At 47.2% G+C, this 24,720-nt stretch overlaps 1 protein-coding gene across 3 annotated transcripts in view; it reads left to right on the top strand.

Moving 5' to 3' along the window:
- The window catches only part of RASGRF1 (Ras protein specific guanine nucleotide releasing factor 1), a 131,053-nt gene extending 110,804 nt beyond the window's left edge, over positions 1 to 20,249 (top strand). For 2 of the 3 annotated variants that reach the window (XM_025390837.1, XM_025390839.1), the window contains 3 exons: positions 6,466 to 6,583; positions 7,940 to 8,008; positions 17,973 to 20,249. In XM_025390837.1, the coding sequence (XP_025246622.1) occupies positions 6,466 to 6,583; positions 7,940 to 8,008; positions 17,973 to 18,065 (280 nt within the window). In that variant the 3' untranslated portion in view covers positions 18,066 to 20,249. Of the gene's footprint in view, positions 1 to 733; positions 1,552 to 6,465; positions 6,584 to 7,939; positions 8,009 to 17,972 lie in introns of those variants that run through there. The other variant, XM_025390838.1, reaches the window with a different exon arrangement.
- The last annotated feature ends 4,471 nt before the right edge of the window (positions 20,250 to 24,720 follow it).

Genomic DNA, 24,720 nt, shown 5'->3' with positions numbered 1-24,720 from the left:
GGCACCCCCTTCAGTTGTGACGACCAAAACTGTCTCCAGACATTACCAAATGTCCACTAGGGGGCAAAATCCTCCCCCCTTGAGAACCACCAGGATAAGGCTGCTTCCCACATCCTGTTCTTGCAGACAAAGAAACTGAAGAGCTAGTGACTGGTCCAAGGCCATGTGGCCATGGCCTAGCACCAGGACTGGCCCAGGCTGGCCTCCAGGGCTTGGCAAGGTTTGCCCTGGGCTCCAGACAAGCTCTCCCAGGGAAGCACTGATTCAGCCCATCTGCACACACTGTGGCCGCACACTCACACGAAATGGGGGGTTTGCTTCTGTCACTCTCATTAGGTGCTTACTCAGGCTTCTGCACTAGTCTCAACCCTCCTTTCATTGAGTGAGTGTCCGTTCCTCTCTTTGCCTGACTGGCTACTTGCCACACTTTGGAGAGACCCGGCGAGATCCCTGGGGTCCTGGTTCCCTGTATAGCTTAGGAAGCCTCTCCTCCCTTCCTGGTGTTCCCATGATCATGGCTGATGCAGGGACCACCAGAGTTTACTACCCCCAGACCCTGAGGATGGGGCCAGCCAAAACCTCCAGCCCTTCACAGTGGCTTTGACGGACTACTCACCCCCTCTGCCAGCCTCGTCTGCCTCCTCGTTTTCTTCCTGCCATACTTGGTCTGTCCTTCGCCAGCTCTGTGTGCCATCGCCTTGACCATCTCCACTTTATTTGTGTTCTCAGACAGATGTTGCACCCATCTGTGCTGTCCGGCCGTCTCTCTTCTGCCTGGGCTCCCCAGAGCCCCTGTGGACTGTGCTTGTGGGGAGCTGCCCCTCCGTGCATTCACCAACTTGTCCGTCCGCCCCCGGGGCACCACTCCATCCACCTCCTTACATGGCTGGCTTCCTGGTCTGCTGCCGCCACCACCGCTGCCTCCACTGCCTCTGGGGCCCCCCTTTCTGTCTGAGTCCCCATCCTGACCGTCTTCCCTCTTTCAGGTGGCCTGCGGGCCCGTGTAAGTGTCTCTCCCACATTCTCCTAGTCCCTGCAGCACAGGGCAGAGGTGGCCTGCGGGCCTCTGGGAGCTAAGAGCTTTATGCAAACCAGGTTCTGGACTTACCGAGACATAGGCAAAGCATGCAGAGGAGGGAGGGACTGGGGAAACCTGGGGAAAATGCTTCCCGCACCCCCTCTCCTGAGGCTCTAAGGTTTTCACAAAGAGCGATGTTGCATGAATACTGAGCGTCTGTTTCACTAGGCGGGGGACGGGGGCAAGAGTAGCAAGGTGGTAGTCCATGGGCATAGCCAATGACCTCCCCAGACAAGCAGCCATGCTATAGGCCTCACCATGTTGGTCTGCAGCCCATTCACATGTCCCAGGCATCTTTTTCAGCTTTTCATTAAAATATCCAATATCAGGCTAGGCACAGTGGCTCACGCCTGTAATCCCAGCACTTTAAGAGGCTGAGGCGGGCAGATCACTTAAGGTCAGGAGCTAGAAACCAACCTGGTCAACATGGCAAAACGCTGTCTCTACTAAAAATACAAAAATTAGCCAGGCGTGGTGGTGCATGCCTATAATCCCAGCTACTTGGGAGGCTGAGGCAGAGAATCGCTTGAGCCCGGGAGGCATAAGTTGCAGTGAGCCGAGATCACGCCACTGCACTCCAGCCTGGGTGACACAGCAAGACTCTGTCTCAAAAAGAAAGAAAAAGGAAAAAAGAAAAAATACCCAATTTCTACCAGCATCCAGGCTGGAAAATGGCCTTATTTCCTTTCCCAGCCAAGACTTCACCACCAAACCCTAAATCAACACCCCGCCAGCCATTCTCTTAAATGTCCTTTGCCCCACCTACAACAGCCCTAACTGTGTGTGCCCCTTCAGTCCCTGCCGGGTGCCCTGAGAGTGACCTCATCTCCCCTTTTCATTCCCCAAGCCTACATCCTGGCGAAGTCCCATGACTGTTCCCTCCTCCCAACCTCCCAGCAATCAGAACCTTTCCACAGCTCCAGGCAACAAGAATTTGGTTGAGAACTGAATTTAGCAGTAAAATGTGGTCACCAGCTCTTTTGGGGCCGATTCCAGTTTTGACTACCCTGTCTAATCTCAACCGAGCACACACTTTCATATCTGCACATTTTGTGTTTAATTTGAATAGGAAGTCCTTGAGTTAGAGGAACATGTGGGACACACTGTTACTGTAGGCTGCTGCAGTGAAAGCTTTTCCCCTTTGTTCCCCTGAATTAAGGATGGGAACAGCCATGGAGGAGTGTGTCAGCTAGCTGACTGCCAGGCCATCCCCTATACCCTTTAATCAGGGTGAGAATCAATTTATCTATATGGATATGATGAGCCCAAAGGCTGAGCTCTAGAATTTCAGGGGTTCCAGCAAAGCCAAATATCTATCTCTATCTTTATTTTCTGCCTGTGACCACAGAGCAGAGTAGCAACCCAGTGGTAAAATGGGACTTTCCACCCCCACCCCATGGCAGTGTTTTTTTCAAAGACTACCTACCTAATCACCCTGTACCTTGTGCCAGAACCTTGGACCCTGGCCCCAGGGGATTCAGCCCACACAGCCCAGCCTCAAGGGCCCTCACGCCCTCCCTGAATGCCCATCCCAGGCCTCAAGATAGAAGAGAAGAGATCCCCAACTACAGTCGGCAGAAACTTGTAAGAGAGAGTGGCCCATCCCACAGCCAGGGCAGTACAGGGAAGAGAAAAGTCGGAGAGGAGGAGGAAGGAGAGATGGACTCAGTGCTTGTCACGGGTCGGTTTCCTGGAGTTTGGTGTAGAGCGTGGGCAGCTGCCTCATGCCAGCAGTAGCTTGTCCCCCATAATTTCCCTTATTCCATTTAACATCATCAGGAGCATCTTGGTGGAAAGAAACATCCAGTTTGGGGGCTCCAAACAACCACAGGCAAGGTCAGGTGTCACCATGCATGGGAGTGCCACAACAAGGCCTTGCCCAGAAACCAGAAACAGCTTTCAGGCTAGGGGTGGGACACTTTCCTCTCTGCTCCCTAAAATGCTAGCTGCAGACCTGTGAGGGCTCTGCCAGCAGAGGAAGCCACCCCTGTATCAGCTCTGCTCAATAGGCAAGAGCTGGCCCTCACCCGAGAGAGGCCAAAAGGCCCATATGGAAGGTTCAGGACTGGCCTGTTGTTGGGTATCTTGCCTACAGGAAGCCCCAACATGCTTCCCTGTTCATTCAGAGGCTCGGTGTGGCTCAGTCCCCATGCCATGTCTCCCTGCGGGGCCCTCCAGCAGTCCTCTGTCCCACTCTGGCAACTCCATACATTTGCCCACACAGCTGTGAATTTCAGATGGGGGTGTGTGTGTGTGTGTGTGATTCAGTGTGCTCTCATCCCCTCTTTCATGGCCCCTCACTACAGAGCAAACCTGTCCAACCTGTGGCCCAAGGGCCGCATGTGGCCCAGGATGGTTTTAAATGCAGCCCAACACAAATTGGTAAACTTCCTTAAAACATTAAGAGATTTTTTTGTGATTTTTTTTTTCAGCTCATTAGCTATCGTTAGTGTGTTAGTGTATTTTATATGTGGCCCAAGACAATTCTTCCAGTGTGGCCCAGGGAAGCGAAAAGATTGGACATCCCTGCCACAGAGGTAGTAAATAGGGACAGAGGTTAGTACTGGGGCTGGGCATGCTACTTGCAAGTGATTCGATTGCAAATCCACCACGTTCCCACAAGTGGACCATGACTCCCCATAAGTACCAGGGGAAGTCGACCCTCAGTGATCAGAGGACCTCGGATCCTTTTCACTGGTCTGGGTGTTCAGAAACCCCCGAAAGCCTTGAGAAACACTCTGAGTCCTTTGATCATTTGCAGTCAGCTCGCAGTCACCAGGCCTCCCATTCTCCCTTCTATCCTTAGAGCACTCCATGGCTACCTGGCTACTGTCACACGTGCAGGTGGCAGGGTGAAGGGGGAGAGCACCTCTCAGAACCCACTAGTCTACACTGCCACAGCCTTACAACCCCAGAGTTACTTCTCCGATCTTTGGATTATTTCTCCATCAGACTCATAATCCTGGGCTTCAGACTTGGAGAATGATGGAAAGGAAATGAAGAGCTGGCTGGGCACAGTGGCTCACATCTGTAATCTGAGCACTTTGGGAGGCTGAGGCGGGCAGATCACTTGAGCTCAGAAGTTCCAGACCAGCCTGGCAACATGGCAAAACCCTGTCCCTACCAAAAATACAAAAATTAGCTGGGTATGGTGGTGCATGCATGTAGTCCAGCTACTTAGGAGGCTGAGGCAGGAGTACCATTGGAGCCCAAGAAGTCAAGGCAGCAGTGAGCTGTGATTGTGCCACTGTACTCCGGTCTAGGTAACAGTGAGACCCTGACAAAAAAAAAAAAAAAAGAAAGGAAATGAAGACCTGAGCATGTAATAATCATGGACTAGAAGGAATGGAAGGATGCAGAGCAGCCCCTCCAGTGGCTGGATGATCCTTACTCTTTTTTAATCACAAACCACAGTAAATATATATATTTGAAATTACAAGTCTGTATACAAATGCATATATGCATTACAGGAGAAAAAATTCCACAAAACAATATATACCTTTATTCCATTTGATGAAGTCAGATATTTTCTTTTTCACTTGTTATTTTTATTTGTTTTCAATTAAATAGAGATGGGGTCTCACTATGTTGCTTAGGCTGGTCTTGAACTCTTGGATGCAAGTGATCCTCCCACCTCAACCTCTCAAATCCCACTCCCTGGGATTACAGGAGTGAGCCACCACACCCGGCCCTTTTTCACTTTTTAAAAATTCTAGTCTACACCCTCTAAATTGATTTCAACACCCATGACAGGGTCAGCCCTACATTTGGAAAAACACTTTTGCCTGCTGTGTCCCTAACGCCAGGCATCTGCCTCCTTCACGACTTCGCCATACTGTGCCAACTGTACTTGTGTTTACCTAACAGCCTCTTTACATTAATTCACTTTTTCCCAAAAATATATAAGCAGGAAATTTTTATATCATGACAAATGGAAAACCAGCATACTTGCTGTAAATACGAGAATGCCATTAAAAAATATATGGTAAAAACAAAATAATGTTATTGAATTCTGGCCAAATACTGATGCTTGCCAACACTCTGATTCTGACACCTGTCGCTATTTGTTTAAAAAGATAAAATGTGAAAGGAGAATGGCAAGTGTCAAAAGTGTCAAAGTCACACTATCACCAAATGAGGCACTCTCCCTGAGCAGAAGGGGGAAAAGTAAAAATCCAATGTTTCTTACCACGTGAATTCATGTTATTTAATATTGTGCCTGTAAGTCACCTAAAATCAGCTGTCAGACCACCTAAAATTGTCTTAGCTGGCATCATTGCTTTATACATGAGGAGCCTGAGGACCAGAGAGGGAAAGGCCTGGCACGGGGTCACACAGTAGGCAGGTGAGGGACAAGGCCCAGGTTTCTACTCTTGCTCTATCATCCTCCCGGCCTCCCCTTCCTCCAGGTTAGCAGGGTTGCCAGGCAGCCATAAGGAGACAAAGGTGAGATGGGCTGGGAATGAGGGTCACTGCACTGTGCTCGATGATGCCACCGCATCTGTGTGCTGAGCTGAGAGGAGGTGGCAGAGCACTGGGGAGGAGGCCCCAGAAGGAGCTAAAGGGAGCCCTGCCGGCACATAACAGCTGCCAGGCTCCATCACAGCCTCCATCAACCCTTACCCAGCATCCAGCCAGGGGCACCAGAACATGCTGGGAAGGAGCAGTAACAGGAGCCCCTGCTTTGGACCAAAAATCAGAGAGGCATGGCCCATCACTCCAGGGGCCCCGCTCCCAAAGATGCAGTCCCCCAAGAGTCACCAACTATGGAAACTATCACCCAACCTCCTGCCCCGAAGCTACGATCACTTTCAGGAAAGTGATCTCAGAGAGCAAGGGTTCCCTGCCCTGGCACCCAAGCCCAGTGCTTAGGTGGGCGGGAGATGCCAGTGGAGACAGAGGTCTCAGGGAGCAGAGACAAGGGAGTCAGATAGGGTACTGGCAGAAGTGGGGTGGCTGGGGCTGCAGAGCCCTCCGGGAGGTGATTCAGGGGGCAGATCTGGATGGGAGAGGCTCAAGGAGAGATAGGAAAGGTGAGTTTAGAGGGGCTGGTGACAGAGCCCATGGACTGACTGGGACTGAAGGCAGACAGGTAGGGGAGGACCTTCTGGCTAGGGAAGGAAAGAGACAATTTGAGATGCCCCAGTGGGTATAAGAGGCCCCAGTCAGTACCATGTCGCCCTCACCACCCCAGAGGACTGGCCCTGAGACCCAGCTGACAGTCCTAGGCTTGTAGAATAGTCAGTCCTAGAGTATAGTGTGATTCTTGGTGACTGCAAGTCCCTTTGCCTCTAGCAAAGCAAAAGGTGCATGCGGGATGTTCTGTTCTTGGTAGACGTTACCTTTTTTTAAATGAAAAACTTTTGTTAATTCCGTTTGCTTCCAAGTTGTGACCCACCCTGTGTCCCTTACCTGGGGATGTACCTCACCGACCTGGCCTTCATCGAGGAGGGGACGCCCAATTACACGGAAGACGGCCTGGTCAACTTCTCCAAGATGAGGATGGTGCGTTCCCCTCAGCCAGGCAGGGGAAGGGGGGTGTCGAAGCCCAGATGACTCAACCTGGGGCCCACCCACACTCTGCCCCCCAAGGCTCAACCCGCTGCATAGGGTGCCACCATTTGGGAGCCTGGGTCCAGCTTCCCAATGAGAGCCATCACTATCATTGATGAGCAGTTAGAATCTGGCAGGCCCTGAACCATGCTTTCACAGGCATTTCCTCCTCTAGTCCTGACAGTCTGAGAGGTAGCTGCTCTTATTCTGCACCATTCAGATGAGCAGACTGAGCCTGGGTGAGGTCAAGTGAGCAGCCCAAGGTCACCCCACAAGTAAAAGGCAGAGCTAGGTCTGGATCCCAGGTGCAGGTGACTCCAGAGCCCCACACTGTTATTCACACCCATCTGTATTGTTCATATTGGCGCTTGATGTGGACAAAGTAAAACCACTTACACAGCACCTCCTAAAAGAATAAGTTTCCAATTTTCCCAGAAAAATCAAGAACTGGGATAAGGGATGAGGAGACTTCTCCCATCAGAAACAGGATTCTAACCGTCCCCTTCTGCCCTCTCACTTCAACTGGAAAGCCTCTACTTGCACCAGTTTTATATAATGGGCCTCTACATTCGATTTTGGTTGGATGGAAAGGGTTTCTTCAGACACCATCCTGAAGAGCGAAAGCCCCTTTTCATCATGTCTTGTGCACAGCAGGCACTAAGGAAGTGGCAGATGCCTTTAACTTTTGCTGGTGTTGTAGGGTTTTGTTTTAGTGATGTTAGGTAGCTTATGCCACTAATTAAAGGAGATTTTTTTCTTCTCTCAGTCACATAGTGTAATTCACCTACAGAATCTTGACAAGTCTTGGAAGCAGATTTCTGATTTAAGAAAAAAGAAAAAAACATGAGGCTGGGTGTGGTCACTCACACCTATAATCCTAGCACTTTGGGAGCTGAGGTGGGTGGATCACTTGAGGTCAGGAGTTCGAGACCAGCCTGGCCAATATGGTGAAACCCCATCTCTACTAAAAATACAAAAATTAGCTGGGTGTGGTGGCATGCACCTGTAATCCCAGCTACTCAGGAGGGTGAGGCAGGAGGATCGCTTGAACCCAGGAGACAGAGGTTGCACTGAGGCGAGATCATGCCACTGCACTCCAGCCTGGGTGACAGAGCAAGACTCCATCTCAAAAAATAAAACTAAAAACAAACACACATGATGCCTCCGTGGGACCTTCCAGGAGGCAACACGTATGGAATGAAGAGGCTGACTTCAGATTTTGCTGTTGATGCCCCTTTAGTTCTGCAACGTGGGGGGGTAGAACTAGGAGAGCAAACTGTGTTCTGAAACTCTTCTTCCTTCCCACAGATATCCCATATTATCCGAGAGATTCGCCAGTTTCAACAAACTGCCTACAAAATAGAGCACCAAGCAAAGGTAAGCTGGTGCCTTTTCCTGGTCACTTGCATGCTTTCACAGTGGCTCTGTCTAGGCCACCTTCCACCCTATCCCCTCCATACCCATCCACTTTCCCTTCCAGAATTCTCCTGGGCCCAGCTCAAACACTATCCCTGTAAGGAAGCCTTCCCAAGTCCCTGTTTCTTCAAATTGGGCCTGTGTTCATCTTGTGACTCTTGTCTGGTTTTACCTACCATAGGATGGTTTGTTTTCATGTCTAATCTCCCCCAGGGCAAGAGAGGCAGAGTTGATAACATCTGTTTCTGAAAGGTACTATGCTCACAAGTTACAAAATCCACAGATACAAGGAGTGCACAGTGAAATGTTCCCCAGCCACCTAGTTCCCCTTCCAAAGGCAACATTTCCACCCATTTCTTGTGTCTAGGTCCACAGGCAGTCCATAAACACAAGCAGACTTTGCATACTATTCTCCAGCATACTATATACTGCTCAGTATCATTCTTTTTTCTCCTTCATAATATATCTTGGAGATCATTCTCTATTAAAACAGAAGCGGCCGGGCGCGGTGGCTCAAGCCTGTAATCCCAGCACTTTGGGAGGCCGAGACGGGCGGATCATGAGGTCAGGAGATCGAGACCATCCTGGCTAACACGGTGAAACCCCGTCTCTACTAAAAAATACAGAAAACTAGCCGGGCGAGGTGGCGGGCGCCTGTAGTCCCAGCAACTCGGGAGGCTGAGGCAGGAGAATGGCGTGAACCCGGGAGGCGGAGCTTGCAGTGAGCTGAGATCCGGCCACTGCACTCCAGCCTGGGCGACAGAGCGAGACTCCGTCTCAAAAAAAAAAAAAAAAAACAGAAGCATCCTCATTCTTGCTTACAGCTGCAGAGGAATTTATTTATTTAGCCAATCCTCTGTATTGATGGTCGTTTAGGTTGTTTTGATATTTTGCTGCTACAGACAAGGCACAAAGAAATACTTTGTACATCCGGAAACAGGCAGGGAGGGCCATAGGGTATGGATCCCAGGGTCTGTGCTGCTCTGAGGGCCTAGAGAGCCTTACTGGAGGAGGAGAATCTTGGAAGAGTTTTCCTGGTTGGGGTGGACATGTCTTTCTTGCAGAGAGACAAGCTTGTGTAAGGCTAAGTACAGTGACCCACCACCACCACCAAATGGCTGGCTGCAGAGAGCAGCATCAGACCTGGGACTTTGTCCTTAGGACCATAGGAAGCCCTGAAAGGAGGTTATATAATTGGACTAGTTTGCATTTTTAAAAGATTGCAAGGCCATGTAAGAGAATGGTTGGTCTGGGGGAAAAAAAAAAAAAAAAGTCTCAGCTCACCAAAAAGAAAAAAAATTGTTTAATAAAAAAGAATGGTTGTCATTTTAGTCTCATTTTATTATTCAAAGCCTGTGCTGTTAGCCCCATTTTACAGATAAAATAACTGAGATTTGCTAACCCAGACTCTTGGGACAGAGTCTCACTCTGTTGCCAGGCTGGAGTGCAGTGGTACAATCTTGGCTCACTGCAGCCTCCACCTCCCGGGTTCAAGCAATTCTTCTGTCTCAGCCTCCCAAGTAGCTGGGATTTGGGACTTTGTCCTTAGGACCACGGGAAGCCCTGAAAGGAGGTTGTATAATTGGACTAGTTTGCATTTTTTAAAGATTGCAAGGCCATGTAAGAGAATGACTGGTCTGGCACGCCACTATGCCCCAGTAATTTTTGTGTTTTTAGTAGAGACGGAGTTTCACCATATTGATCAGGCTGGTCTCAAACTCCTGACCTCAGGTGATTCACTCACCTCAGCCTCCCAAAGTGTTGGAATTACAGGCATGAGCCTCCGCACCCAGCCTCCAATCCTATGACCTTTCTTCTCTGCCCAGAGATATAGCATCTTAACCTCCTAGTGTGCAGTTCACAAAAACATCCAACTCCAGACACACCCTCAAGCACACCAGAAAATCAAGCTTTTATTGTTTTTCCCTTCTAATGTCCTTTGTGATCGATGTGTTGTTTGAGAATGTGTCTATTTTTTGCCATGTTCTGAGAACTCATGATCTGCTTTATAACCGATAGCCATATCGAAGGAGAAAAATCGGTGGAGCAACTACAATTAGTTAAACTGGCCACTTTTGCTTTGCTTTCCATTCATTCTCTCACTCTACAAATATTCACTGAGCAAGTCCTACATGCCAAGCACTCTAGTAGGCTCTTGGCTTAGTGGTGAACAAAACAGATAAACTCTTGGCCGTCACGAGCTTGCGTTCTAGAGGGAGATAGACTAAGAGGCAAAAAATATAATATGACAGATGATTATTACAACCATGGAAGAAATGAAGCAGGGGAGAGGAATGGGAGGTTGGGAAAGGAATAGGGGGCCGTGGGGTCCTAGAATTTTCTTTTCTTTTCTTTCTTTCTTTCTTTATTTTATTTACTTTTTTTTTTTTTTTGAGACGGAGGTCTTGCTCTGTCACCCAGGCTGGAGTGCCGTGGCGTGATCCCAGCTAGTTTTTGTACTTTTAGTAGAGACAGGCTTTCACCATGTTGGTTAGTCTGGTCTCGAACTCCTGACCTCATGATCCACCCGCCTCAGCCTCCCAAAGTGCTGGGATTACAGGCGTGACCTAGGATTTTCAGTGTTGGACAAAACAGAAATAAAGGGCATCATGAGCCACAACATCACCTATGTTATGCAACAAAGTGCTTGAATCTAATCAGGAGGAGCCAACAGACAATTTCAGAATATGGGACATTCTGTGAGACAGCTGGTCTGTAACTCAGTGGTATGCTAGTAAATGTTAAACTGGTTTTCGGGGTGGGGGATTGAGTCCTGATGTGTAGCATTTGCTGTTGAAGAGAAAAACAATTGGAATACTTGTTAAAAATGGTAAAATTGGAACACTTGTTTAAAATAGTAGGTTTGTTCAAACCTAATGCAATAGAGGCCAAGACTGTTTCTTGGGGGAGAGAGATTGAACTCAGCTGCAAATACAACAGGGACAGGTGGGGATTTGTAGTCAATGGGTCAAGGAAGGGGGTCAGTGGATGGAAAATTACTAAGAGGAGATATCAAGAGTAGGGGAATTCTTGCTAAACTGGCCTAACGAGGTTTATATTAAAGTCAGGCCAAGGACTTCGGATATCAGGGTTGGAGAATGAAGAATTTGATCAGATATCAAGGTGGGGGAATTCTTGCTAAAGGCAAGCCAAATTTGAAGCCTACGTATGAAGAGGTCTCAGAGGAGCCTGGTAGGTGATGCTGGCAGGGCCACTTTCAAACCACCACCTGGACATCAGTGAAGCAGAGTTGGGAACAGAGGCTAACAGTTGGCACGTGCAGGCTGGCATGAGCCAGCTCCAACACACTACTGCATATACTCTTCAAAAATATCAATGTCTTTTAGCAATAAAATATTTTCAATTAAAAATATATATATCGGCTGGGAGTAGTGGCTCACACCTATAATCCCAGCACTTCAGGAGACTGAGGCAGGAGGATCACTTGAGCCTAGGAGTTTGAAGCGAGCCTGGGCAACATAGGGAGATCAGAGATCCTGTCTCTAGCAAAAATCATAGTAATAATTAGCTGGGCATGGTGGTGCGCGCCTGTAGTCCCATCTACTCAGGAGTCTGAGGCAGGAGGATCACTTGAGCCCAGGAGTTCAAGGCTGTAGTAAGCTATAATTGCACCACTGCACACTAGCCTGGGCAACAGCGTGAGACTTTGTGTCTAAAAACCAAACACACACACACGCACACACACACACACATATCAATGTCATGAAAAATAAAATAAAAAAGACTAAAACACACAGGCTGGGCTCATGGTGAGCTTTCAATCCTAGCGCTGTGAGAGGCAGAGGCAGGAGGTACTTGAGTTCAGGAGTTCAAGATCAGCAACATAGTGAGACCCTGTCTCTATAATGAAAAAACTTTTTTTTCAAAAAAAAAAAATACTAAATCATATGACATCCAAATGCAATGTGTGAATGTTGATTGGATCTGGGATTTAAAAAAAAAAAACAAACAGCTGTAAAGATTATTTTATTCATTAAAACTTGAAGAAATTTGAATATGATCTGTGCATCAGCTAATTTTATTTTATTGATGTTAAATGTCCTAGGTGTAATGATGTTACGGTTATGTAAGAGAATGTCCGTGTTCTTAGGAGATGCATGACTGAAGTATTTAGTGGGGGAAGCATTACACTATTTACCTTCAAATGGTTCAGCCCTCAGAAAAAGGATTATACATATATGTTGTATGCATAGTTTTTATATTTTTTAAATAGAAAGTTGGCAGGAAAACAGACAACAGTAAAAGCATTTACCATGGAAAAACAGATATAAATACTGGAACTAGAAATATAATGTAAGCTACATATGTAACTTTAAGTATCCTACAGGGCCACATTTTTTAAACTTTATTTATTTATTTATTTATTTATTTATTTATTTATTTATTTATTTATTTATTTTAATTTTTTGAGACAGGATCTCACCCTGTCACCCAGGCTTGAGTGCTGTGGTGTGATCTTGGCTCACTGTAGCCTCGACCTCTCGTGACTAGCTGGGACTGCAGGCATTCACCATTACACCCAACTAATTCTTTCATATTTTTTGTAGAAACAGGGTTTTTCCGTGTTGTCCAGGCTGGTCTCCAACTCCTGCCTCAGGTGATCTGCCTGCCTCGGCCTCCCAAAGTGCTGGGATTACAGATATGAGCCACTGCACCTGGCCTGTTTTTTGTTTGTTTGTTTGAGATAGGGTCTCACTCTGTCACCCAGGCTGGAATGCAGTGACACAATCATAGCTCACTGCAACCTTGACTTCCCCAGCTTAAGGTATGACCACACCCAGCTAATTTTTTATTTTTTTATAGACAGGGTCTGCCAATGTTGAACTCCTGGGCTCAAGTGATCCTCTCGTCTTGGCCTCCCAAAGAGCTGGGATTACAGGTGTGAGCCACCATTCCCAGCTTCATTTTTTTTTAAAGCAAAAAGAAATAGGTAAAATTAACAATAATATATTTTATTTAATACAATATATCCAAAAAATTGTCAGTTCAGCATGTAATCAATATAAAAATTGACTGAAATATTTTACTTTATTTTATTCATACTAAATTTTCAAAAATCCAGTGTGTATTTTACATGTCACATCTTAATTCAGATGAGCCCTGTTTCAAGTGCTCAGTAGCTACATGTGGCTAATGGCTGCTGCACTGGATTTGGGGGCTAAGAACTGAAAATGGCTATCTCTAGAGAGCCAGGCCTGGCGGCTGAGAAGGGGCAACAGAGAATTGCTGGTTTTCGTTATGAACTGTTTAATGCTACTTGGCTTTTTTAATTACATAAAATAAGATATAAATCAACTTTAAAATAAAAAGAAATAAAAATACAATTTAAAAACAAATAGTCCCAGGCCTGGCATGGTAGCTCCCAACCAAAATCCCACACTTTGGGAGGCCAAGGCAGGAGAATTGCTTGACGCCAAGAGTTTGAGACCAGCCTAGGCAACACAGTAAAGGCTCCCAACTCTACAAAAACAAAAAAACCTTAGCCAGGCATGGTGTCTCATGCCTGTAGTCCCAGCTACTCAGGAGGCTAAGGCAGAAAGATCACTTGAGCCCAGGAGGTCGAGGCTACAGTAAGCCCTGATCGTGCCACTGCACTGCAGCCTGGGCAACAGAGTGAGAGCCTGACTCTATTTAAAAAAATAAATAAATAAGTGCTCATGGTCTGGTAGGGAAGCTTTGAGTTTGGGGGCATGGCTCTTAGATGATAAAAACACGGTGATTTGAATAACAAGATCAAACATTGAATCCATCAGCTTAAAGCACTAAGGGAATCAGGCCCAAGCCGCCAGGGTTCAGAATGGCTCTTCCGCCAATTAACAGCAGCAAGCCAGAGCCTGCTCAGCATCTCCAAGGCTCCTCCCTCTGCCTTATTCAACACCAACCAGCCCCCACTCAGCCCACTCCCACATCCCATGAGCTTCTCTCAGTCGACCAGGGAACACCTGGGTTCAAATCCTGGCAAAGCCACTCACCAGCTGTGTTACCTTCTGCCTCAACTGTAACATGAGATCCTTTTATTTTTGAGACAGAGTTTCACTCTGTCACCCAGGCTGGAGTGCAGTGGCACGATCTCGGCTCACTGCAACTTCTGCCTCCCGGGTTCAAGTGATTCTCCTGCCTCATCATCCCAACTAGCTGTGATTATAGGTGCCTGCCACCATGCCTGACTAATTTTTGTATTTTTAGTAGAGACGGGGTTTCACCACATTGGCCAGGCTGGTCTCAAACTCCTGACCTCAAGTGATCCACCTGCTTTGGCCTCCCAAAGTGCTGGGATTATAGAGCCACTACACCTGGTAACATGAGATTCTTATACCAGCCTGGGATGGGTTGTTTTTGATGATTAAATATGACAACCTTTGTGAAAGGACTTTATAAAAAGCATTGCTGTCTGATGCAAGAACTCGTGCATACATGAGTAACAGTTGGTTTCTGGTCTCCGTGGATGGGTGAGGGGATTTTGAGGGCCTGGTGAGGGGGTCTAATGTGGCTAAGGAGGGAGGTTGTTGGCAACTGCATGGCTAGAGACCCTGCTTTGGAGGCAAGAACTTCAGGGAAAGAGCAGAGGTGTTTAAAGGCAGTGGGACTCCAGTGTCCATGTGCATCCAAATCACACCCACCAAAAAGAGTGAGTTGTACTGTATGTACCTTTTTTAAAGTAAAACAATACTCAATGCTTGACAAGCCTACTCTGCTGACAGTGTTGGCCATTGATAAACACTGTCTTGAAAGAAATATGAAAAAATGCAGTAAGGAACCCATGATCCTTCTCCTAGGGATTTACACTTTAAAAACTTAGTTAAGGCAAAAGGCTATATTCTAGAAGATCTTCATTGCAACATTTATTTTATATATAAAATAGCAAAAAAACCTGAAAACAACTGGTCAGGAGTTCTCGACCAGCCTGGCCAACCTGGTGAAACCTGTCTCTACTAAAAATGCCAGGCGTGGTGGTGCACACCTGTAATCCCAGTTATTTGGGAGGCTGAGGTGGGAGAATTGCATGAACCCAAGACACAGAGGTTGCAGTGAGCCGAGGTCGCGCCACTGCACTCCAGCTTAGGTGACAGAGTGAGACCTCGTCTCAAAAAAAAAAAAAAAGACCTGAAAACATATCCAACATATCTTACATACCCAATAATAGGGAAAGAGGTTAGTAAATATAGTGCAAGATGATGCAGTCTTACAGCCACTAAAAAGTGTAACTTTGGAGATTTTGTTATGGAAACATGGACATTTTTCCTAATAGTATAAGTGAAAGCATACCAAGTGCTATCCATTCCGTAGGTACAACTATGGAAAAGTACTTTTGTATTTTAAGAACTAGACGATCACACACACAAAAAATGAAAACAGTTATTTTAGAGTGGTGTGATTACGGGCTTCTGTTTTTCTCCAAAAATATATTTTATATTGTTACATCCTTTCTTCTACAATAAAAAATATTAAGACAAAAGTATCAACATAACTCAGCAGTATTTGAGGGTCTGTGTTTGTGTGTTCATCCAGCCTGGGAACCACAGAGTTGCCATGTGGATCACACAGGGCTTATCCAGAAGGTACCATGGTTACAGTGGGCCCTGGAAAAGTCTCAGAAGTTACCAAAAAAATTTCAGGGTTTTCTTCCATCTCCTGCTTTTGTCTCCTTAAACTTTCCCTCAAGCTCTGATGTGCAATACAAATAAATATTACTGACCAGGGCCAGTGGCTCACGCCTGTGATCCCAGTGCTTTGGGAGGCCAAAGCAAGCGGACCACGTGAGGTCAGGAGTTCGAGACCAGCCTTGCCAACATGGTGGAACCCTGTCTCTACTAATAATACAAAAATTAGCCAGGCATGGTGACACATGCCTGTAATCCCAGCTACTTGGGAGGCTGAGGCAGAAAAATCGCTTGAACTCTGGAGGCGGAGGTTGCAATGAGCCAACATCACATTGCGCCACTGTACTCCAGCCTGTGTGACAAGAGTGAAACTCCCCCTCAAAAAATAAATAAATAAATATTACTGCTCTTCAGTCTTCTTTCATTAACAGCTTTGCAATGGTGGTATATGCTGCCAGTCTCCCTCGAAAGTACAATGTCTTAGGAAAATTAGCCTGACTTAGCCAAGTCAGGTCAAGAGTTCGACACCAGCCTGGCCAACATGACAAAACCCTGTCTCTACTAAAATTGATCCTGCACATGCTCACTATGGAGGAAACTGATCAGTTTGCTGATCCCCAGGGGGCTTGGGAGGTAGAGATTCATGCGTTCTAGAAAGGACTGTTCACATGACGCTACTATCTAGACATAAAAGACTATTTCACACAGTCATAAAATCACCATGTCTTTATCAGTGGGTGTAGGTTAAACCAGACTGTGATATCTAAAGTCATCTTCCTAGAAGTGCTGGGTATGAGCTGCTAATCGGACATAGTAATCACTTTATCTGCTATCAGCATAGCAGACAGCTGGTTCCATCCTTTATAGTAGCAGAGTCAATTAGCCAAGACAAAAGCAGCAGACTTTATTTTTCTCAAGCAGCTATCAAAAGATTCCCAAACATATAATAAGAAAATTTGGCTAGGCACGGTGGCTCGCACCTGTAATCCCAGCACTTCGGGAGGCCGAGGCAGGTGAATCACTTGAGGTCAGGAATTCAAGACCAGCCTGGCCAACATGGCAAAACCCTGTCTCAACTAAAAATACAAAAATTAGCCAGGCATGGTGGTGCATGCCTGGGATCCCAGCTACCCAGGAGACTGAGACAGGAGAATCGCTTGAACCCGGGAGGCAGAGGTTGCCATGAGCGCAGACTGTACCACTGCACTCCAGACTGGGCGACAGAGCAAGATGCTGTCTCAAAAAACATTTTTTTTTTCTTTCTGCTCTGGATTTATGTAGGGGGGAGAAATGTGCCTTTAGTTCCAAACAACTGACAAATAAATAAGTCTTGGAAAGACACTTTTTGGAGCAGGGGGCTGCCTGTGAGGTTAGAGCTCAGATCTCTCATTGCACATTTAATGCACAGGCATTCAGCAAAATGCTTCAGAGCAGGAGTGGGGCGGGGAGAGAGGAGAAGACAGGATAACCCAACTCATATGATGCATCTTTCTGATTTTCCACTCTTAAGATTTCTCCCCAGGGTAAGAAAAAGGGAGGCTCTTCTCTCACACAGCCTCCATTTCTACTTGCCTCTCTTGGAGTGAATCTCTCACAGTACCATGTAATCCTAGTGTTTAAATATATTTTATCCCAACATTTTATTATAAAACATTTTATTTTATTTTAAGACAAGGTCTGTACCCAGACTGGGGTACAGTGGTGTGAACACAGCTCACTGCTGCCTTGACCTCCTGGGCTCAAGTGATCCTGCTGCCTCAGCCTCCCATGTAACTGGAACCACAGATGCACACCACAATACCCAGCTACTTTTTTGATTTTTCGTAGAAACAGGGTCTCACTTTGTTGCCCAAGCTGGTTTCAAACTCCTGGGTTCAAGTGATCCTCCTGCCTCAGCCTCCCAAAGTGCTGGGATTAGAGGCATGAGCCACCATGCCCAGCCTTATGAAACTTTTCAAACATACGGAAACACTGACAGAATTGTGACAGACAGATCAAACATAAACACTGACAGAATTGTGAACACATATATCCGCCACCTAGTTTCTACAATTGACTTTTTTTTTACTTTTGTACCAACCTTAATATTATGACAATATTAAATAATAATCCTAAGACAATACTTACGTCAACTACTGAAAACTTATGTCAAGATGGAACACTACTGAATGCATTTTTGCCTCATGTGCCAACCTGACTCTCCCCAGGAAGAGACTTGGGCCCTAGGAGATAAAGGGCATCCACAATCAGTACTATGGAGGTCCCACAACCCTCCCATTCCCTTTTCTCTTTTCTTTTCTCAGGTAACGCAATATTTACTGGACCAATCTTTTGTAATGGATGAAGAAAGCCTCTACGAGTCTTCTCTCCGAATAGAACCAAAACTCCCCACCTGAAGCTGTGCCCAGCCCAGACCCAGCTGTTCCCGGGGACACGTGCTAGATAATACTGTACATATTTGTTTGGTTTCACTGGATTTTCTTCTTCAGTATGTGCTTCTCCAAGAATACAAATCGTCCTTGTTCTTAGATTCCTGTAGAACCGGAATATGAGTTTCTGCACCGTTTCAGACTTTGCCCACCCGTCCCTCCCCTCGTCTCCTGCAGTGCCTGTTTCTTTTAAACAGCTGTACTCTTGGTCCCTCTTCCCTAGACTCCTCACTCTTCTCAGAGGGGAAACAGCACCCTTGCATACAAGAACCTCAGACTCCAGTCCTGCTTCCGTCCCTCCCCAGCCCAGGCTCCTGGGTTGAGGTGGCCACCCAGGCATCCTCCCAGCATGTTCCATGTAGTTGTTATAACTGGGTGGGGGGTGGGGGGCGGCGGGAGGGGGAACCATACCCTGAAGTCCAGTCATTGACAAATCTTCCCGCTGATGGTGATGTCAATTTCCAAAGCAGCTTCTCCAGCCAAAATCGCAGGTCTCAAAACTCCCCATCTGTCTCCCAGTAACCTGGACGGAAGGGAGTCCTCTCTGCTCAGAACCACACCCCTCGTACAAATGCTGCCATCTCGTTCAGGCCCCATGTTGCTCCTTGCTCTAGGATTAACACCAGATAGCATGAATAGCAGTCTCAATACAACTGGATAAGGCCCTAGACTTCCCGAGGAAACAGAGTCACAAACACCAAGCCACGTCGACTCTTGCCGACCACCGGCCCAGCATTCACTGAAAGTCGGGAACACAAAAATATCACTTTTCCTCTTTAAGCCGCCTAACGGTCACTACAAGCTTACATTGAGATGCTCTAAGTCTGTATACCTTGTGATAATTAGTACCACACTGTAGAATTAGGAAATCAATAACCAAGTGTTTTTATTGCATATACTGTAGTCCTGTCTAAATGCCTTCTAGCAGGAATATAGTAATGTAGTGCTTATTCTGTGAATATTACCATGTATTTTTTACATTGTACAGTATAGAAAACACAGGTTAACTCCGAAGTGGCAGGCATGCTCCACTACAACAGACAGACAACTTTTGCTGTAAGCAATACCTAGTGGTATGAGAATTCTATTTCAAGTCCTAAAATATTTCAACTTACAGCTCGTTTGGAAAAAAATTTCCATTTTTGTAAAAATATATGTTTCCTGATTACCTCTTGCTAATAAATCTATTCTATCTCAGGGTGAACAGCGAGTTTTGATGGGTTTCATTTGTACAGTCAAAGAATATTTGATGAGCACTTGCTCCTTACCCAGCCCAGGCTGGGACCAGAGATCCAGAGTGTCAAGGACACTATCCCTGCTTTTTAGGCACCAACAGTTTGATGGGGAAGACTGTTTCAGTTGCCTACTGCACCAAGAACAACCCACTCCAAAACATAATGGCTTAAAACCATTTTTTGTTACCTTTCACAGTTCTGTGGGTTGACTGGGTCCAGCTGTCAGTTCTTATTTGGAGTCTCTCATGAAGTTTCAGTCACACAGCAACTGGGGCTGGAGTCATCTGAAGGCTCAACTGGACCAGGCGGTGCTCTAGTTGGTGCACCAAGATGGCGCTGTCACATGGCTGGGTGTTGATGTCTGCTGGGCTGCACTAGGGCTGCTCATGGGAGCATCCACACATGGCCTCTCTATGTGGCTTGGGCTCCTCACAGTCTGGCACCTGGGTTCCAAGAGCGAAGCTGCAAGGCTGAAGCTGCAAGGCTGCCCAGATGGCATCCTGCCCAGCTGTGTCCTCACTGTCACCCAGGAAGGGAAGCCCCGGAACACCACCCTCAGTCACAGGCATGGGGCCCACTGTAAGGCACAACCCCTTCCAGAGCTCCCAAGGCCGCCTCCCCTGGGACCTGCAGCCACCTGGCTCCATAACCGCTTTTCCGTTTCCTCCAGACATTTCCATCCCCTACTTTGTGCTCGGATCTGAGGGGGATAGCAAGTGGAGAAAGAGGGGATCTAGAGGGAGAAGGTTCTAGATCCTTCTTTTGACTGCCAGCTGGTTTTGACTGCCAGCATTACCTGCTTCATGAGCTCAGCCAAGTCACTTAACCTGTCAGAGCTTCAGTGTTCTCATTTGAAAAATGGGGAGGAAAATGATGTCTCACGACAGAGTAAAATTAAATGAATTATTATAATTAATGGTATTAAATACCATTAAACAGTTAGTGGTAGAGAAGGAAGAGTGTGTTTTGAGGTGCCAATGAAGTAGTATAATACAAGCTGCTTTGTTAAGCAAGACATCAGCTGTTACTCTTTTTTTTTTTTTTTTTTGAAACGGAGTCTTGCTCTGTCGCCCAGGCTGGAGTGCAGTGGCCGGATCTTGGCTCACTGCAAGCTCCGCCTCCCGGGTTTACGCCATTCTCCTGCCTCAGCCTCCCGAATAGCTGGGACTACAGACGCCCGCCACCTCGCCCGGCTATTTTTTTGTATTTTTTACTAGAGACGGGGTTTCACCAGGTTAGCCAGGATGGTCTTGATCTCCTGACCTCGTGATCCGCCCGTCTCGGCCTCCCAAAGTGCTGGGATTACAGGCTTGAGCCACCGCACCCGGCCAGCTGTTACTCTTGACACCAAAAGCCATCCTGGGGTTCCATGGGTCAATGGCCTTGATACCAAAACAAACTTGGGTCCACCTGCCCGGCACAGCAAAGCCAAGCACTGACACTGGGTTTGCAGTGAGAGAAAGTGAGGCGTTTATTGCAAGGACACCAAGCAAGATGAATCACGCCACTCATGCTTAACACCTGAACTTAAGTCTTTACCCTACCTGATGGCTTACAGGTAAGAGTTTTTAAAGTTGGGATGGCAGGGGTGACAGGCAAGGTCATAAATCAACACACAGAGGCTATATATTGGTTAACGTATAAAGGCGGTTGCATCTTGAGGCAAGTGCTGTGCACCAGTCATAGGTGGAGTCAAAAATTTTCTGGGCCAGGCGCAGTGGCTCACACCTATAATGCCAGCACTTTGGGAGGCTGAGGCGGGAGGATTGCCTGAGCTCAGGAGTTCAAGACCAGCCTGGGAAACATAATAAAACCCTGTCTCTACTGAAAATACAAAAAATTGGCCAGTCTCAGTGGCTCACGCCTGTAATCCCAGCACTTTGAGAGGCCGAGGCAGGCAGATCACGAGGTCAGGAGATGGAAATCATCCTGGCCAATGTAGTGAAACCCTGTCTCTAATAAAAATACAAAAAATTAGTTGGATATGGTGGTGCGCGCCTGTAATCCCAGCTACTCGGGAGGCTGAGGCAGGAGAATCGCTTGAACCCAGAAGGCAGAGACTGCAGTGAGCCAAGATCGCAACACTACACTCCAGCCTGGTGACAGAGTGAGACTCCATTTCAAAAAAAAAAAAAAAAAAATTAGCTGGGCGTGGTGGTGCACACCTGTAATTCCAGCTACTCAGGAGGCTGAGGCAAAAGAATTGCTTGAACCCAGGAGGCAGAGGTTGCAGTGAGCCGAGATAGCACAACTGTCTTCCAGCCTGGGCGACAGTGCAAGACTCTGCCTCAAAATAAATAAATAAATAAATAATAATAAATTTTTTAAAGATTTTCTGATCTGTAATTGGTTAAGGAAGAGAAGCTTTGTCTAAAAATTTGGGATCAGCAGAAAAAAAATGTTAGCTCTGACTTGTGGACATGACCTCCTCCAGGCCCCTCAGGAAGAAATTTGGAACAAAACTGCAGCCAGAGTTCAGTTCTATGTGCCAGTGGGTCCATTCGGTGGGGTCCCTTCCTCTTCACTGAAGGTGAAAAGCACAGTTGGGCAGTTTGGCCTTCCAGCCTCAGGAGGGAGGCTTCTGCCTCCATCCCCACAAGCAGACACTGGGGCAATGGATGCATCAGATTGGAACCCAAGCGTTTCTTCATTTATTCAAAATAGGAAGGCAGTGTGGTGGAGTGATTACAAATTCTAGAGCAGGCCAGGTGTGGTGGCTCACGCCTGTGATCCCAGCTGAGGCGGGAGGACCACTTGAGGTCAGGAGTTCAAGACCAGCCTGGCCAACATGGTGAAACCCTGTCTCTACTAAAAATACAAAAATTAGCTGGGCGTTGTGAGGTGCTTGTAATCCCAGCTGCTCCAGAGGCTGAGGCTGGAGAATCGCTTGAACCCCAGAGGTGGCGGTTTCAGTGAGCCAGGATCACACCACTGCACTCCAGCCTGGGCAACAGAGCAAAAGACTGTCTTAAAACAAAAACAAGCTCTAGAGCAGCGGTTACCAACGGGGCGATTTTCCTCCTCACCTCAGAGTCTGGAGACATTTTTGGTGGTCACAGTTGGGGAGGCCAGGTGATACCTCTACTAGGTAGAGACGAGAGATGCTGCTAAATAGCCTACAATGCACAGGACAGCCCCTACCACAAAGAATTATGCAGCCCAAAATGTCAATCATGCTGAGTTTGAGAATCCGTGCTCTAGAGCCAGACTGCTCAGGTTCAAATCTCGGCTTCACTGCTTACTAACCATATGACCTTGGGCAAGTTACAAGACCACTCTATGCCTCAGTTTTCCCACCTGTACAATGGAGACAAGAATAGTACCTGCCTTGCCAGGTTGTTGTGAGTATTAAATGAGCTGCTACAGGTGAGGTGATCAGCACGTGGCAAGTGCTTGAGAACCATCAGCTGTTGTTCATTCATGAAATATTTCCAGAGCACTTACTTTGTATCAGGCCCCATTCCAGGCATTGCTGACCTAGTGAACAAAGCAAACAAGATCCCTGCCCACACAAGGCCTATGTTCTAGTGGGCAGTGGGGAGTGAGCAATTTTTTTTTTTTTTTTTTTTTTTTTTTTTTGAGACAGAGTCTCGCTCTGTCGCCCAGGCTGGAGTGCAGTGGCCGGATCTCAGCTCACTGCAAGCTCCGCCTCCCGGGTTCACGCCATTCTCCTGCCTCAGCCTCCCGAGTAGCTGGGACTACAGGCACCCACAACCGCGCCCGGCTAGTTTTTTTTTTTTTGTATTTTTAGTAGAGACGGGGTTTCACCGTGTTAGCCAGGATGGTCTCGATCTCCTGACCTCGTGATCCGCCCGTCTCGGCCTCCCAAAGTGCTGGGATTACAGGCTTGAGCCACCGCGCCCGGCCGGGAGTGAGCAATTTTTAAAAATACCCAAAGGAGGCTGGGCGCGGTGGCTCACACCAGTAATCCCAGCACTTTGGGAGGCCAGAGGTGGGTGGATCACCTGAGGTCAGGAGTTCGAGACCAGCCTGATCGATATGGAGAAACCCCGTCTCTACTAAAAATACAAAATTAGCTGGGCATGGTGGCGTGTGCCTGTAATCCCAGCTACTTGGGAGGCTGAGGCAGGAGAATTGCTTGAACCCAGGAGGTGGAGGTTGTGGTGAGCCAAGATCACACCATTGCACTCCAGCCTGGGCAACAAAGGCAAAACTCCGTCTCAAAAAAATTAAATAAATAAATAAATACATAAATAAAATGAAATACCCAAGGTAGGGTGATAAAGACCACGAAGACAATCAACAGGGGAACACTGAGGCTGGGCCATCTAGCCTGAAACTTGGATAATGCAAAGCCAGATACCTATCGTTAAGGAAGCTATGAGGTCATCACTCACTCACAAACCTTGAGAGTGAGTCCGGGACTCCTCTTATAGGCCTGCTGGGCACCCCCCAGGGATGGAAATAAAGGAAAATCTTGAGTTCCTTCAGGAGAAATTCCAGGCACCTCCTCTCCCGGAGAAGCAAATGAGAAACTTGATAAGCAGGAAGGTAACAGTAGCCTGAAACAATAGCCAAGGAAGTTAGAGTGATGGGATGTTCCCTATGAAAACCAAAGATAACCTCTTAATATATATTATTTTTCAGAAATGCGGATGACCCTGGCACATAGCAGGTAAGGGGTAACTGGGATTAACCTCTGTCCATCACTCTTTGCTCTTCCTGAGGGACCTGGAGGAGGTCATGCCCACGAGCCAGAGCTATCATTTTTCTCTGCTGATCTCAAATGTTTAGACAGAGCTTCTCTTCTTTAACCAATTACAAACCAGAAAATCTTCGAATCCACCTATGATCCATGCCCTCCTCCCCAAGATGTCCAGACTTTTTAGGTCCAACCAATACATAGCCTCCACGTTATGGGGGTTTGTTGCTGTTGTTTGTGGTGGTGGTGGTGTTTATTTGAGACAGGGTCTCACTCTGTTGCCCAGGCTGGAGTGCAGTGGCATGATAATAGCTCATTGCAGCCTCAACCTGCTAGGCTCAGGTGATCCTCTCACCTCCGCCTCTCGAAGAGCTGGGCCCACAGGTGTGTGCCACCTTGCCCATCCTGCCTCCATGTATTGATTTATGACATTGCCTGTAACCTCTGCCTCTCCACCTTCAAAAGCCCTTGCTGTAAGCCATGAGGGAATTCAGGTCTTAAGCATGAGCTGCCCGATTCTCCTTGCTGGGTGCCCTGCAATCATTGCCTCCCTTTCTCTCACTGCAATCCCAATGCTAGTGTTTGGCTTTGCTGTACCAGGTGGGCAGACCCAAGTTCTGTTTGGTAACAACCTGCTGCAGATGGTCAGTGTTCTGATCTGGCAGGAGGCACTGGGCGATTCTCAGGGGCTTTTCCAGGACCTACACTAGGATGAGGCAAGAGA

This window comes from Theropithecus gelada, chromosome 7a, assembly GCF_003255815.1.
Source record: "Theropithecus gelada isolate Dixy chromosome 7a, Tgel_1.0, whole genome shotgun sequence".
Taxonomy (NCBI): Eukaryota; Metazoa; Chordata; class Mammalia; order Primates; family Cercopithecidae; genus Theropithecus; species Theropithecus gelada.
The sequence above is the reverse complement of the archived record's forward strand: the minus strand, read 5'-3'. Positions and strand labels throughout refer to the sequence as shown.